We start from the raw sequence: 14,749 nt of genomic DNA, 5'->3' as shown, positions 1-14,749 counted from the left end.
ACACACACTCACACACACACACACAACTCTGGCCTACACCTTGTTCTTGTATGCATAAATAAATAAAAATAAGTTTTTACTAAATAAAAGGTTTCCAAAGTCAAACCTCACATCACCAGGTGGGGTGGGTGCAGGCAAACACACATCGCCCCCTGGGGTAGGGGGAGAGGAGAGGGCCTCCTGCTCACTGGGGCTGGGAGAAGAGGAATGGGAGACTCACCCCGCCCTCCTTGAAGGCACATTGCCTGGGCCGTCTCAGTCTCAGCCGGTTTACAATACACACAGTCTCTTTAATCCTGAAGTTGAGCGGTATGGGGGTCGTGGTGGAGTTCTAAAGAGACAAGAGAAAATCCTGATCATTTCCCTTTTACAGATGAGGGAACAAAAGCAAAAAGAAATTAGTTACAAGTTAGAAGGGGCTCAGCCCAGGTTTGTTCTTTTCACCCCCAAAACAGTGAACTCAGTAGAGATTTCAGTTTTGGGGAGGTTTGGGAAGCCAGTGGAAGGATACCATTCAGTAGCTATATGACCTTGAGGCATCACTTCCTGTCTTTGTCCCTGAATTTCCTCTTCCATGATACAGGAACAATAAAATCTGCCTTGAATGCTCAGCTGCCTGGAGAGAGGAATGGAGCAGGGAGGGGACACTGAAGGCACCTTCAGTTCCTGTCTCTCCTTTGAAACAGCTCTGTGTTTCCCTTCAGTCCCCGAACCTGCTTGCAGGCTGGATTCCCAGACTCCACATTTCATCCTTAGGCAGAGCCCTGAATTTATCAGTCAGCCAGCTGTCAGGCCCAAGATTATAATCTGTGTTTTATCTTACAATGGAAAAACATTGTAATGATAACAATAGCTAATATTAGCCAAGCATTTCATACCTATGCCTGGCATTCTCTCTTGCCTGCCCTCACAGGTTGCTAAAAGGCAGGTGCTACCTGCTTCCCCAGCCTGGGCCCTCAAACACTCACTGAACTAGGAGGTGGAGTGGCTTCCAGCAGGCGGAAGAGGGACTGTCCTCGTCGCCCTTGATTGAAGCGCCTTAAGGCCAGGGTGACAATCTGGTCATAGCTCAGCTGACGACGACGCTGGGCCACACAGGCCACCGCTGCTAAACCTACTACCAGCACTAGTACCCGCCAAGCCCCTGCCATTGTTCCTTCACTGATCCACTGCCACTTACAGCCCTTTTAAGGGCTTTATATTGGCAATAGCCACATTACCCAAGGGCTGTTGGCAATATGTAAAGCCCGTGCCTTCCTGAGGGGGGCCTCTCCTTTCCCTTGCTAGACACCCAGTATTGACCAGTGTTCCTAAATATCATTAGCTAAGAGGCAAGAAAGCTTAGGCAATAGGCCAAGGCCTAATAATGAGGCCAGAGTCCTGGGAGACCTGTGTAAGGCTAGGCAAGTCCCTTCACTATGGGCCTCAATGTCCCCTACTGTGCCATGAGAAGGCTGCCTCTACTCTGACAATCTAGCATGCTGTCATTTCTGCCAGGCTGTTCTGGTTTGATCCTGAAACAACTGGCCAGAATTCAGACTCTGTATAGGATAGTTCCTCAGCCACATGTACAAAGAGATGGTCAAAACTGAGTGCTTAGGTTGACACCCACAAAATTACCTATATTTGACAAAATTGGCTGTCAATCCTTAAACATCCAGATGCTTGACTTACTTTGAAAAAAGCCCTAATGTCTTTCCAACCAGGGCTCACAGTGCCTCATGACTGATGGTGGCAAACCATCTAGGGAGAGCCTCACTCTCCACCTCCCTGGCTACTCCCTGAAGGCAAAGATGGGAGTCTGTCCCTGACAGGGTCAAGGTGAAGCTTCCTGGTTGCTGGAACAGGCAGCCCCAACAGCTCAGAAGGGGACCTCTGAGTTGCTCCCAGAGCCTCGCCTTCCTCCCAGGACTCCCCTTTTTAAAAACATTTTTTCATTAATTTACATATCTGTATAACTTTGGGGTTAGCTACATTTTTGTATCCTACGTTTCACTCACCCTCCACCAAACCTGTGCCAGTGCACTATTCCTTTCTCCCTCCTCCCCCTCCCTCACATTCCCTCTGGTAACCTATTTTTCCCAGAGTCTAAGAATTGTTGTTGCCATGCTTTGCCAGTGTATGTTTTTGGGTTATTTATATTCTGTAGAGAAGTGAAACTCTCTGGTATCTGTCTCTCATGTTCTGACATTTCACTTAACAAATTACCTCAATTCATTTTGTCCCAAAAGGCACTATTTCATCTGTTTTAAATAGCTGAGCAGGTCCTCCCTGGTGGCACAAGGGGTTAAGCACAGCACTGTGAAGCTGTCCGCAGCCTCTGCAGCACAAGTTCAATCCCCAGCTGGCCTGGGAGCAACACACATGGCACAGTAGACCTCTCCTGACTCCCCCGCTGCTCCCCTCAGCAGTGTATTTCAGTAGATCTGCCTGTTCTCTTCCCCACTGTCTGGTGAATCCTTTCACCCCAGTACCTCTGGCCTGTACCCCAGTTCTTGTATGCATAAATAAATCTTTTTTTTATAAATTTTATTGTTATATTCCCCATACAATTGCAGCCCCTCCATTCTGACCCCAATCCCTCCCCTCCCGCCCCCGCCCCCCTAAAAGTGTCTCTGGTTCATAGTTTTTTGTTGATTTTGATTTTCACTTTCTTATAGTTATTCATTTTCCTGGTCCCTTATTTAAGTTTTCTAGATTCCTGCTATGAGTGAGACCATCCGGTATTTTTCTTTTTCTTTTTGGCTTATTTCGCTGAGCATGATCCCTTCCAGCGCCATCCATGTTGCTGCAAATTGCATGTGTTTATCTTTTTTGAATGCTGAGTAATATTCCATGGTGTATATGTACCACATCTTCTTGATCCAGTCATCTATTTTTGGGCATTTGGGTTGTTTCCAAAGCTTAGCTATTGTAAACAGTGCTGCTATAAACATAGGGGTGCAGGTGTTGTTTGGAATTGATGTTTCTGTGTCCTTTGGGTAAATACCTAGGAGTGGAATTGCTGGATCATATGGAAGCTCTATGTTTAGTAGGTCCAGAAATCTCCACACAGCTTTGCATAAATAAATCTTAAAAAAAATTAAAAAATCTTAAAAAAAAAATAGGTTGTTCCCATTAAAGTCCATCAGTGGAGAAACCAAGACAGAGAGCAGCCCATGTTCCTTCCTCCAAAAGTTGAGGTAGTGCTGAGAAGACCAGAGCCAGAAGTGGGGAGGAGGGCAGAGCAAGAACAATCTGCCAAGACTTACAGGTCATCAAAGACCAAGTCTCATCTTAAAATACTTGTAGGCAGGATGCACAATGGTGAAAAATTAGAAACAAACTAAATTTGCTGCAGGGCCGCATTGTTAGTACCTTTGTGGCATGTCCACCTGTTAAATACTGCTACCACTGATTGGTGGTTGTGTTCATCATAGGTTTCTTTCTTTTTTTTTTTTTAAAGATTTATTTATTTAGGAAAAAAGATTTATTTATTTATGCATACAAGAACGGGGTATAGGCCAGAGGTATGGGAGGTGAGAGGATTCACTAGAGAGAGTAGGGAGCAGAACAGGTAGACTGACTGAAATACACTGCTGAGGGGAGCAGCGGGCAAGATAGGAGAGGTCTGCTGTGCCATGTGGTGGCTCCCTGGCCAGTCGGGGATCAAACTTGTGCTGCAGAGGCTGCAGACAGCTTCACAATGCTGTGCTTAACCCCTTGCGCCACCAGGGAGGCCCCTCATCATAGGTTCTTAGCTAAAGAATGAGGATTCTACTGTGGCTGGTCTGGTAGGAGTTGGTCTTGTGTCCATCGCAGGGAGCATGGATAAGGAAACTGCATAAATTTTATGCAGGAGTTAAGCCATGGTCCTCAACTGGGACAATTTCCCCCTTGCTCCTCAGGAAAATTATCAATGTTTAAAGACATTTTTGACACAATTTGGAGAGTGGGTACAACAGGCATCTAATAGCTAGAGGTCAAGATGCTGCTAAACTTTCTACAATGCACAAGCAGCTGCTATGAAGAATGGTCCAACCCTAAATGTCGTAGTGCTAAGACTGAGAAATTCTGAAATAGAGCAACAGACCAGATGAAATAGAGCAACTGGATGGATCAATCTCAAAGGCAACACATGGTGTTTGGTAACAAAGGGAAGAGACAGAATGAGATATGTAACTTCATGCTGTTTTTATAGTTTAGAATACATCTCTGAAGCTGGTACACATTTTATAACACCCATCAAAAGGCAGGTAAGCATGATTGATGGTTGAGGGGGTAGGAAACAGGATGGGGGAGAAGTACAAAGGGGGCTTGCACAAGCCAAGGAAGATAATGGTGCCAATACAACCCCAGTGTAAGGTGTAGTTCTTTATATGGAAAATGGTGCATCTATCAGCTTCCTAACAATATCACAAGCAAGGTGCCTAAGAGAATGGTCACTAAAATGTTCATAATGATTATCTCTGTGTTTTTCTCTGTATGGAATTGGCAAAGGATATTTACTTTCTTCTTTCAACTTTTTTCTCTTTCCATTTCTTTATTTATTTTTACATATTTTATTATTTGAAATTATTTCCACTTTTTATTATTTGAAATTATTTTTACAATAAAGCTTAAGTTTGAGTTTTACAAAAACAATATAGGGCCTCCCTTGTGGTGCAGGGGTTAAAGTCTAAGCACTGACAAGCTATCCCCAGCCACTGTGAGTTCGAGTCTCCTGTCTTGTCCGCTGCTCCCTTCAGCAGTGTACTTCAAATAGATCTGCCTGTTCTGCTCCCCACTCTTCCTCTGGTGAATTCTCTTACCCCCCTGCATCTCTGGCTTCCACCCCAGTTTTTGTGTGCATAAATAAAAAAAATACGTAAGTATTTTTAAATACCCACATGAAGTTTGCATTGTATTCCATGACACGTCTTTAATTGTTTTAAGTGCAAGGAAACTCTTTATTGAGATAAAATTCAGATATCATAAATTTACCCTTTTCAGGTGTACAACTCAGAACATCTTTATCACCACCACCAAATAAACTTTGTGTTCATCAGCAGTCACATCCCATCTTTTTTTTTTTTTAAGATTTATTTTATTTCTACAAGAACCAGGGTACAGGCCAGATGTGCGGGAGGGTGAGTGGATTCATCAGAGACAGAGCGGGGAACAGAACAGGCAGACTGACAAAATACACTGCTGAGGGGAGCAGCGGGCGAGACAGGAGATGTCTGCTCGCCACATGGGTTAGCTCCCTGGCTGGTAGGGATCGAACTTGTGCCACAGTGGCTGCCCAAAGCTTCACAGTTAAGCCCAAAGCTTAACCCCTTGCACCACCAGGGAGGCCCCATTAAAATGGCGGGCACCTGGAACAGGGTATTGTAAGTATTGTAGGTATTTTGGGCATGTGTAAGTGGGTACACCTGGGCTAAGACTGGGCTTCTAAGGGCGGCGTAACAGGGATGCCAGCGGAGCAAAAAGAATGAAAGAGAGACCAGAAGGGAAACAAGTGAGAGAGCAGCGCCAGCAGAGAAGCAGAGGCCACAGGAGAATGCCCAAGAGCCCAGGAAAAGTGAAGGTTCTCCCAGAGGGATGGGAGGGCTGCTGGCTCCCTGACTTCTCCCCCAACATCCCGCTGCCCACCGCCCTGGCTGCCTGCTGTTTACCTGGTATAAACTCAATAAAAGCCTGCAAAAGCCACCAAGGGCTCCAGGACTCCTTTACCCATCTGCTCAGGTCATAGAGATCCTTCCCTGTGTTCTTCCTTGTACTACAGACCCTGAAGCTGAGAGGGTTAAAGACACAGCTCTATCAAGCTATCGCCAGCCACTGCAGCACGAGTTCAATCCCTCTCAGCGTTTCTCTGGCACTTTCCTCTCAAGTTTTAAATTTCCATTGGGGAAAGGGAACCACCAGTGAAATTAAGGCTTAAAATTCTGTAGAATAATTATCCAGGGGCTTTGCAGACCCTCATCACAGGACTCCTCACCACTTTGAGGAGCTCAGATTGTCCCCAGCATTTGTAACAGGGTGTCCCCCAGGAAAAGGGCAAGTTTCAGGTTTCCTGCCCCATCAAAAGGAGGGTGGAGCTGACCAGGAAAAAGAAGCTGGAGAAGAGACTAGGGAAGGAAGGAAACAGGATGCAGAGCCAGAAGGAGACCTGAAGGAGGCACATGGAGCAGAGAGACATGTGAAGAAACTGCGCTTGCTTTTTGTTCCTGGACTGCCTGAAACAGATGTGGGTGAGAGACCCGTGGGGAAGTGACAATGGCACCTTTTATTTTGATTTTGATTTTGCTCTTTTCCTTCCAGACTTGTCTGGCTGTTTCTAATCCTTTTCTGTGGGTCCCTGCTGAAAGGTGCTTTAGACTTGTGGCAGGCTTTTGGGCCTTGCTCAGGGCCAATCCCTTTTGGGTGGACATTTACCCATGAGGGGACAGGTAACTTTGGGTGCTTGATTTAGAAACTATATTCTTTGTCTTTTCTGTATTGTTTACTAATTGTATTAAAGTTCTTTCCCATTAAATTCTCATATGTTTTGTGTTGATGGGGTGGATGGCAGAACTTATTTAGAGCAGGCAGGTTTGGGGTTTCTGGGGTGCCCCTCTCCCTGCCCTGTAACACATTGATAATGAGGAAAATGAGATTTTTAAAGCTTAGGAAACTGCTCTAGGTTACACAGCTGTATCCAATGTAGAATGATAGTGTAGGGTAAATGAGTTAAAAATAGGGCTTTTTTCCAACCTCCCACCATGAGCCTCTCTGGCTAGCACCTGTGGTCTTGCACGCCTACGATTATGAACACCTGTGCCCAGAGATCACGGATGTGCACACCTTTGTCCAGTGGCGAGGGCTAAAAGGGCTCGTCACTCTGAGAGGAGAGGAGAGTGCCAGAGAAACGCTGAGAGGGATTGAACTCGTGCTGCAGTGGCTGGCGATAGCTTGATAGGGCTGTGTCTTTAACCCTGTCTCAGCTTCAGGGTCTGTAGTGCAAGGAAGAACACAGGGAAGGATCTCTATGACCCGAGCAGAGGAGCAGACGGGTAAAGTAGGAGTCTTGGAGCCCTTGGTGGCTTTTGCAGGCTTTTATTGAGTTTATACCAGGTACACAGCAGGCGGCCGTGGCTGGGGGGGATGCTGGGGGGGGAGGGGGGAGCCGGCAGCCCTCCCAGCCCCAGGCGAATCTTCACTCTTCCTGAGCTCTCGGGAGGTCTCCTGTGGCCTCTGCTTCTCTGCTGGCGCTGCTCTCCAACTTGTTCCCCTTCTGGTCTCTCTTTCATTCTTTTTGCTCCGCTGGCATCCCTGTTATGCCGCCCTTAGAAGCCCAGTCTTAGCCCAGGTGTACCCACTTACACATGCCCAAAATACCTATAATACCCACAATACCTATAATACCCTACTCCAGGTGCCCGCCATCAGGCATGCATTCAATCTGATGGCAGGAGGCCGGAAAAGCCTGATACTTTTTTTTTTTTTTTTTAAAGATTTATTTATTTATTTATACAAGCACTGGTTACAGTCAGAGTGGGGAGCAGAATAGGCAGACTGACGAAATACACTGCTGAGGGGTGCGCGGGCAGCAGGAGAGGTCTGCGCGCCATGTGGGACCCTCGCAGGTGGCCGGGGATCGAACCAGCGCTGCAGAGGCTGCGGGCAGCCTCGCAGCCCAGCACTCAACCACTGAGCCACCAGGGGAGGCCCAAGCCTGATACTTTTTAACTTACTCTATACTGGGTCCAGGCACAGAGCTGGAAATTGAAGGTGCTGAGATTCCATCACAAGGAAGGGTCATCCACCATGCTGCTCTGCTTCAGGTTGGGAGGCTGTGGGTCTGAAACCCATCAGCTGGAAGCTGAGCTGCTGAGGGTAAGGGCAGGATTCCTAGTGTCCCAACAAGAGGTTTCTCCAAGACCCACTGAGCATGTGACTTAACCCTGGGGTATGAGGTTGGGGCAGGGGTTTGGTGTGGCTCTGAAGGGCAATTGGAAAGTGCAAGGTGCAGGAACTGAGCCCACAGATCCCATTCAGGTGAAGGTTCTACTCCACAATTATTTACTTTCCATCCACTCAGCTCAGAGCTAGTGCCACGGGCAGCTGAGATCTGTGGCTCCTGAATGTCCCTACAGCTTCTGTGACTCCTTGGGAAGATGGTTGAAGCAAAAAACTTTCACAAAGGTAAGAGAATTGTGAAAAAGCCCAGTGGGTCATTGGGCAAGCCCCCTTTTTGTAATGGAACTGCACAGGGAGGGGACACAGATTTCAGGAAATCTTGTCTCTTGCCCAAGTAGGTTGTACAAGTCGAGTAGGGTGGAGAAGGTGACTGTGACCACATTGGTCCCATGAAGACATATACTTGATATTTCAGAACCAGCAGTGTGGACACAAGTTATCCTACTACCCACAAAAACGAAAACCTCAACTAGAAAGGCCCAGGTATCTGAGAGTCTCAAGTTGATCCCAGGGGGTGCTGCACCGCCTCCAGGCTCTCCCACTGTACAATGGCTAACTGCCTCACACCAGGCAATCCAAGAGAGTGTATCTGGCCAATCCTAAAAGCATCATCTACTCCATGGGCCCTCCCACTCAATGGCCTGGAAAAGGGTGGGGGTGGGCAGAACGGAGGGTTGTCCTAGGTATAGAAGGGATATATTCTCTGTTGCTTTCTTTATATTCACAGATACTGGTACAGGAGGGCTCCTCATCCCAAAGTTAAATCTGGTCCTGAGCAAAACAAAAAACAGGACGCAATTTCAAACTTACAGGGTTTTTGTGCAGCCAAGGGCACCAGGAAATACCGGTTGTGTTGTTGCAACATTCTGGCTTTTGGCGCCACCTGCTGGCTGGGTGACCTCGCGCCCAAGGGAGGGGTTATCAGTGGGTAGGTGAGAACAACCTCTGGTTTCGGGCCTTTTCGCATATTTGTAACCTGGTCATGTTGGAGCCTTTTAGGGAGAAAGTAACCAATGCTTTAAGGGTTCCTGGAAAATTGGGACCCTCTGGAAGTGTAACAGGGTGGTCCCTAGGAAAGGGGGAGGTTCCAGGTTTCCTGCCCCACCCAAAAGGAGGGTGGAACTGAGCAGAGAGAGAAGCTGCAGAGGAGACTGAGAAAGAAAGAAAGAAAGAAAGCAGGATGGAGCCTGAAGGAGACTTGGAGGAGGCACATGGAGCTGAGAGACACGTGAAGAAACTACACTTGCCTTTTGGTCGTGGACTGGTTGAAACAGAAAAAAAGGCCGTGGACTGGTTGAAACAGATGTGGGTGAGAGACCCGTGGCGAGGTGACAATGGTGGTTTTTGTCTTGATTTTGATTTTGCTCTTTTCCTTCCAGACTTGTCTGCTTGTTTTTGATCCTTTTCTGTGAGTCCCCACTGGAAGATGCTTTCGACTTGGGGCAGGCTTTGGGGCCTTGCTCTGGGCCAATCCTGCTTGGGTGGACTTTTACCCATGAGGGGATGGGTAACTTGGGTGCTTGATTTAGAAACTATATTCTTTGCCCTTCCTGTATTGTTTCCTAATTGTATTAAAGTTCCTTCCCATTCAAGTCTCATACATTTTGTGTTGATGCGGCAGATGGCAGAACTCATTTAGAGCAGGCAGATTTGCGGGGTCTGGCGTGCCCCTCTCCCTGCCCTGTAACAGAAGGAGAAGGTTATATACCACTTAGCAGCTTCTCATCTTTGTGGGACAGAGACGAAGGGGCTGCCTCAGAGCCCCCTTACCAAGCTCTAGGAACCCCTTAAGTGGACGTGGAAGTCCTGAGCCTGTGCATAGATTCTCGATTCAGTTCTGATAATCTAAGGCTATGTTCCTGAACAAAACCCCACACTGCTTCAACCATTCAGCTTTCTAATAGGTCTAGATATTTCGTGGAACATGTCTTCTCATTTTGTTTTTCTTCTTTCAGCCTGCTTAGGCTTTTCTAAGGCCATTGTTTCTTCATATAAATTTGAGAAGCAGTTTGTCAACTTCTGCACACAAAAAATTAGTGATTTGGGAGTTTAGCAGGAATTGCACTGAGTCTATGGATGACCTCTCTCCCAGGAAGCCTTCTCTCTACTAACCTCATTAGGCTCTGGGCTCCCTCTGGGTTCACACTCTTCCTACCTCACTCTGTGGAGTTGATTTGGCCTGCTTTCCGGACCTAAGCACACGAAACCCCAGCCCTACTCTGCCTCTGTGAAATATTCTTTTCTCAAGTCTTCCTTACATATTTTCTGTTTGTTTCCATATCCTGATGAGTGTGATATGATGACCCCAAAGGCAGGATCTGAATGTTATAGTCATCTGAAGGGTAGTTTTTCTACCTCTACCCTCCTGCCTGCCCCCATAGTGCCCAGGACAGTATCTGGGACTCCATAGTCCTTGGTATGGGCTTTTCTTCCTAGTGTCTCTCTTTCTGTCTCTCTCTCTCTCTCTCTTTCACACACACACACACACACACACACACACACGCCTAGTTAATCAATATAACAGCAGTGTAACCCTTACAAAAACATTGGTCATCTGATCCACATCTGATCCTGATCGGGGGTCCTAGGAACCACAGTTCCCCAGGTCATCCAGAGAAACACTCATATTTTTATCATGGTTTTATCATGTTTATTCATTTTTCTCACCATGGTTTCTGAGACCCTATTCCATCTGCAACCCCCAACCTCACCCTACCCATTGCCTTTCCACCCCATCTCCTGCTATTCTCCACACAGGCTCAGCCTCACCCACTCTGGCCTCCTTACTATTCTTCAGGCATGCAAGTACTGTCTTGGCTCAGGGCCTTTGCATTTTATGTTCGCTCTTTCTAGGACAGAGCCAGCACCACAGGCAGCTGAGACCTTCTGAATGTCCCCACTGCTTATACCCTCCACTAGGCCCTGGCTTGCTCCTTCACTTCCTTCATCTCTCTGAGCAAACAGTAATTTCTCAGTGAAGTCTGTCATGACCACCCAGTATGACTCTGCAAATGTTTCCTTCTCCCATCCTCCTTTCCGTACTTTAATTTTTGCTATCTAATATACTGCTTATTCTTTATTGTGTTAATGCCTGTCTCTCACTAGCTTGTGACCTTATGAGGACAGAGATCTTTACTTGCTTTGTTTAACAGCACCTAGGACACAGGGTGAATAAATATTTGTTGAATAAATGAACCAGGAGGGAGGAGACCCATGCTAAGCCTACACTCACTCCTCCATTCTCTTGCTGGGAGACTTTAGTGGTCCCCTCCCCAGGCCAGGCCTCAGTTTCTGTATTGGTAAGATGGGGGAGGATGCTTGTGTGTCTCTGAGGCTTTCTAGCTCTACTGAGTGTGACAAGAAGAGGGTTCTTTTGAGAAAGGGTGGACCAGCCTAGTTGAATGAGGTATGTACTGCCCCCTGGTGATGGCTCCTATTATTCTCCAGTACAATCCAGGAGTATGCTTCCCCTAACACTTCCTCTGTCTCTGTGAGGAAATATGTGCGTAAGGAGGCTTCCCCTTTCCCCAGACACCCTTTCTCAGTCTCACCTCCACTGGCCCATCTCTACCCCATTGGCTAAGCGATCAAGGCCCCCTCATAGGCCTCTTGATCTTTGAGGCTTCTCACATCAATTGCCCATCATGTCACTGGGACCCTGTGTTATGGGCTGACTTTTGTGTCACCCTAAGTTCCTGTGTTGAAGTACTAATTCCCAGCACCTCAGAATGTGACTGTATTTGGAGAAAATCTTTATTTTTTTAAAAGATTTATTTATTTATGCATACAAGAACTGGAGTACAGACTGGAGGTGTAGGGGGTGAGAGGATTCACCAGAGACAGAGTGGGGAACAGAACAGGCAGACTGATGAAATACACTGCTGAGGGGAGCAGTGGGCAAGACAAGAGAGGTCTGCTGTCCCATGTGGGTCAGCTCCCTGGCCTGCTGGGGATTGAACTTGTGCTGCAGAGTCTGCGGATAGCTTCACAGTCCTGTGCTTAACCCCTTGCGTCACCAGAATTGTTAAGAAAACAAAATATCTCTTGGTAGGCTACTCAGTCTGTGGCACTTTGTTATGGCAGCCCCAGCAAATTACTACACCCTACACTCACAAGGTGTTTATTGTAGTTCAACCCTACAAACACCATGAGGAGCCAAGGTTGTCACGTTCTATAGAGTGAGGTTAGGGGAAGAAAAAACAGTAGGGCCAAAAGGGTTGGTCTGGGAAGTTCATGACATAGGGACCCATTTGCCTGGCTCATTTTTGTACCTGCATTTTTACACCCACCTGGAACACCTGCCTCTGTAGGTCTGCTATGTCTTGTAAGGCACAATTTAGGGTTTTCTACTCCTACTCTCTCTTTCTTCCTTACTGTTCCAGCCCCTACAGACCTGTGTTTAATCCTGACCCTTCCTACTTTCATGCTTGGGACCTGGGCTGTCTCGTGTCCACATGGCATAACAGTTGCCTGGCTGTCCTAGCCCCATGTCTTCATTCTTGCCTCTTTCATATTCAGTAATGCTCCTACCCTCCAGCCTGCTCCAGTCCTAGCTACTGTATCTATGTCTAGTGACTCGCTTATGGGAGACCTCATCATCAGAGAATACCAGGATGGGCTGCTTTATGATTCTGTATTTCATTTACTATAAATTGTGTTAAGGAAACTTTCTCACTTCCTCATGGTTGGGATCCTACTCTTCTCATCAATTATTCTCTCTAATCAGGGGAGCCCAAAATGGTCCCCCGGAAATAAGCTATTTTAAGATGCTGGTAAAATTTTCTCTTTCCTTAAAAAAAAAAAATATGCAAGGTCTTGCATTTAAATTTTGTTTATTGTGATAAGCTATATCTAATATAAAGTTTACCATTGACCATTTTTATGTGTCCAGTTCAGTGGCACTAAGTACATTCACATTGTTGTGCATCACCACATTTTCCAGAACATGTTTATTAATCCATGCCATGCCAACTCTATTCCCATTAAATATAACTCCGTATTCTCCCCTACCCAGCCTCTTGTAAGCACCATTCTACTTTCTGTCTCTTATGAATTTGACTACCCTGGGTACCTGATATAAGTGGAATCATACACAATTTGTCCTTTTGTGGCTGGCTATTTTCACTTTGCATAATGTCTTGAATGTTCATTTACATTGCAGCCTGTATCAGAATTTTTCTTTTTTCGTTTTTTTTTAACGATTTATTTATTTATGCATACAAGAGCTGGGGTACAGGCCATAGATGTGGGAGGTGATTCACCAGAGACAGAGTGGGGAACAGAACAGGCAGACTGACTGAAATACACTGCTGCGAGGAGCAGCGGGGGAGACAGGAGAGGTCTGCTTCGCATGTGCTTTCTCCCTGGCCTGCGGGGATTGAACTCCTGCTGCAGAGGCTGCAGATTGCTTCATAGGGCCGTGCTTAAACCCTTGCACCACCAGGGAGGCCAGAATTTTTCTCCTTTTTAATATCCCATTGTATGGCTATCTCACATTTCATTTTTCCATTAATCCACTGATGGACATTTGGTTTATTTCCAGCTTTTGGCTATTGTTAATATTGCACTATGAACATTGGTACATTTGCGTTTTCTTTTGCTCTAATTCCCAACTGGCATGAATGAGTCTTCAAGAGTTTTGGATATCACAGCAAAGGGGATCTGGTTGGTATGTGTGGGTGAAACCTTTGCTGGGCCCAGAGCCTACATCCCACCTTCTCCTTATCTCCTCTTGAATGACTCAAAGGCATCTATATGCAGCTTAGCACAGACAGATTTGAACCTTTGCTCTTACCCATCAAACCTTTCAGTTTTTCAGGTTGGTAAACAGCCCCGCAGTCATCAGCTATACCAGCTAGAAACTTAGAAATTATCTTTGGCATTTTCAGTCTCCAAAATCCATTCACTCCAAGTGCTGACATTTGTTTTCAAATCATTTCTCAAATCTGCATAATTTTCACCTCCTTCTGCCCTACACCACATCACAGTCTCCTGGAAGACTATGTAAGCCTCCCATTGGCTTCCCTGCTTCCACTTCTGCCTTCATTACCTCCAAGCTGTTTGCTATGGTATTTCTAAAGCTAGGTAACCCACCATTTAAACACGCCCGCTCTCCAGAGGAGACAACTGTGTGCTCAGGTGGCAGTAGGTATTTACCCCCACCTGTCTGCCCACTTTGCTCTGGGCCTTCATTTCTCTGCTTTACGCTCAATCTAGGCATTCTTTTCCCATCATGACAATAGATGTCTCTGTCAGTTACTGCCCTGTCTTGCAGGCTAGACCCCGACTGTGCCTCTCCCACCAGTCATCCTGTTTCAAAGCTCGAAAGCCTTCAAGACCCTGGGATGAAAACCCTTCCTTTCCTCCAGGCCTCGTTTTCCTTCAGGCCGGGCAGCACTCTCAGGGCTGTTTTCAAGTCACCTCACAAGGACGGGCTCGCCCGCCCACTCCCAGATCTCCTTGGCTCTCGACACTACTTGGGAATGCAAATTTATGGGTGCGCCGTGAGCGAGAGGAAAGCTAGGCAGGTCCTTCCGGCCTCAGTGGACGGCAAGAGCTCACGCGAGGGCTCTCAGACGAGTGAGAAAGACTTTCTCCCAGAAGCCTTTTCACCGAGGGCTGGCTATTGGGCCTCCACGCAAAGGAGACTGAGCATGCGCGGAGCCCGCGTGGGCGGGGTAAGGACTGCATCTCCCAGCAGGCCAAAGGGGGCATTTTTCGTCTCCGCGTGACAAGCGACTTCCGGCGCAGAGGGGCGGGGCGCGGCGCGCGGCTGAGCCAGCAGCTGGAGCTAGGGGAGCGGCCTGGTGGCCGGCGGTCGCCAGCCGCC

The 14,749-nt window shown here is 47.1% G+C and overlaps 1 protein-coding gene across 1 annotated transcript; it reads right to left on the bottom strand.

The window, feature by feature from the left end:
• Positions 1-162: 162 nt before the first annotated feature.
• Positions 163-1,151, bottom strand: LOC311180105 (15 kDa protein A-like; the record flags this gene model as incomplete). The annotated part of the gene is made up of 2 exons (XM_084247768.1): positions 163-331; positions 969-1,151. The coding sequence occupies 2 exons, from the start codon at positions 1,149-1,151 to the stop codon at positions 185-187; spliced, it is 330 nt and encodes a 109-aa protein (XP_084103894.1). The 3' UTR covers positions 163-184.
• Positions 1,152-14,749: the final 13,598 nt, after the last annotated feature.

This window comes from Talpa europaea (genome assembly GCF_964194135.1).
Source record: "Talpa europaea genome assembly, chromosome: 11".
Taxonomy (NCBI): Eukaryota; Metazoa; Chordata; class Mammalia; order Eulipotyphla; family Talpidae; genus Talpa; species Talpa europaea.
Note: the sequence above shows the minus strand (reverse complement) of the source record. Positions and strands in the feature narration are given on the sequence as shown.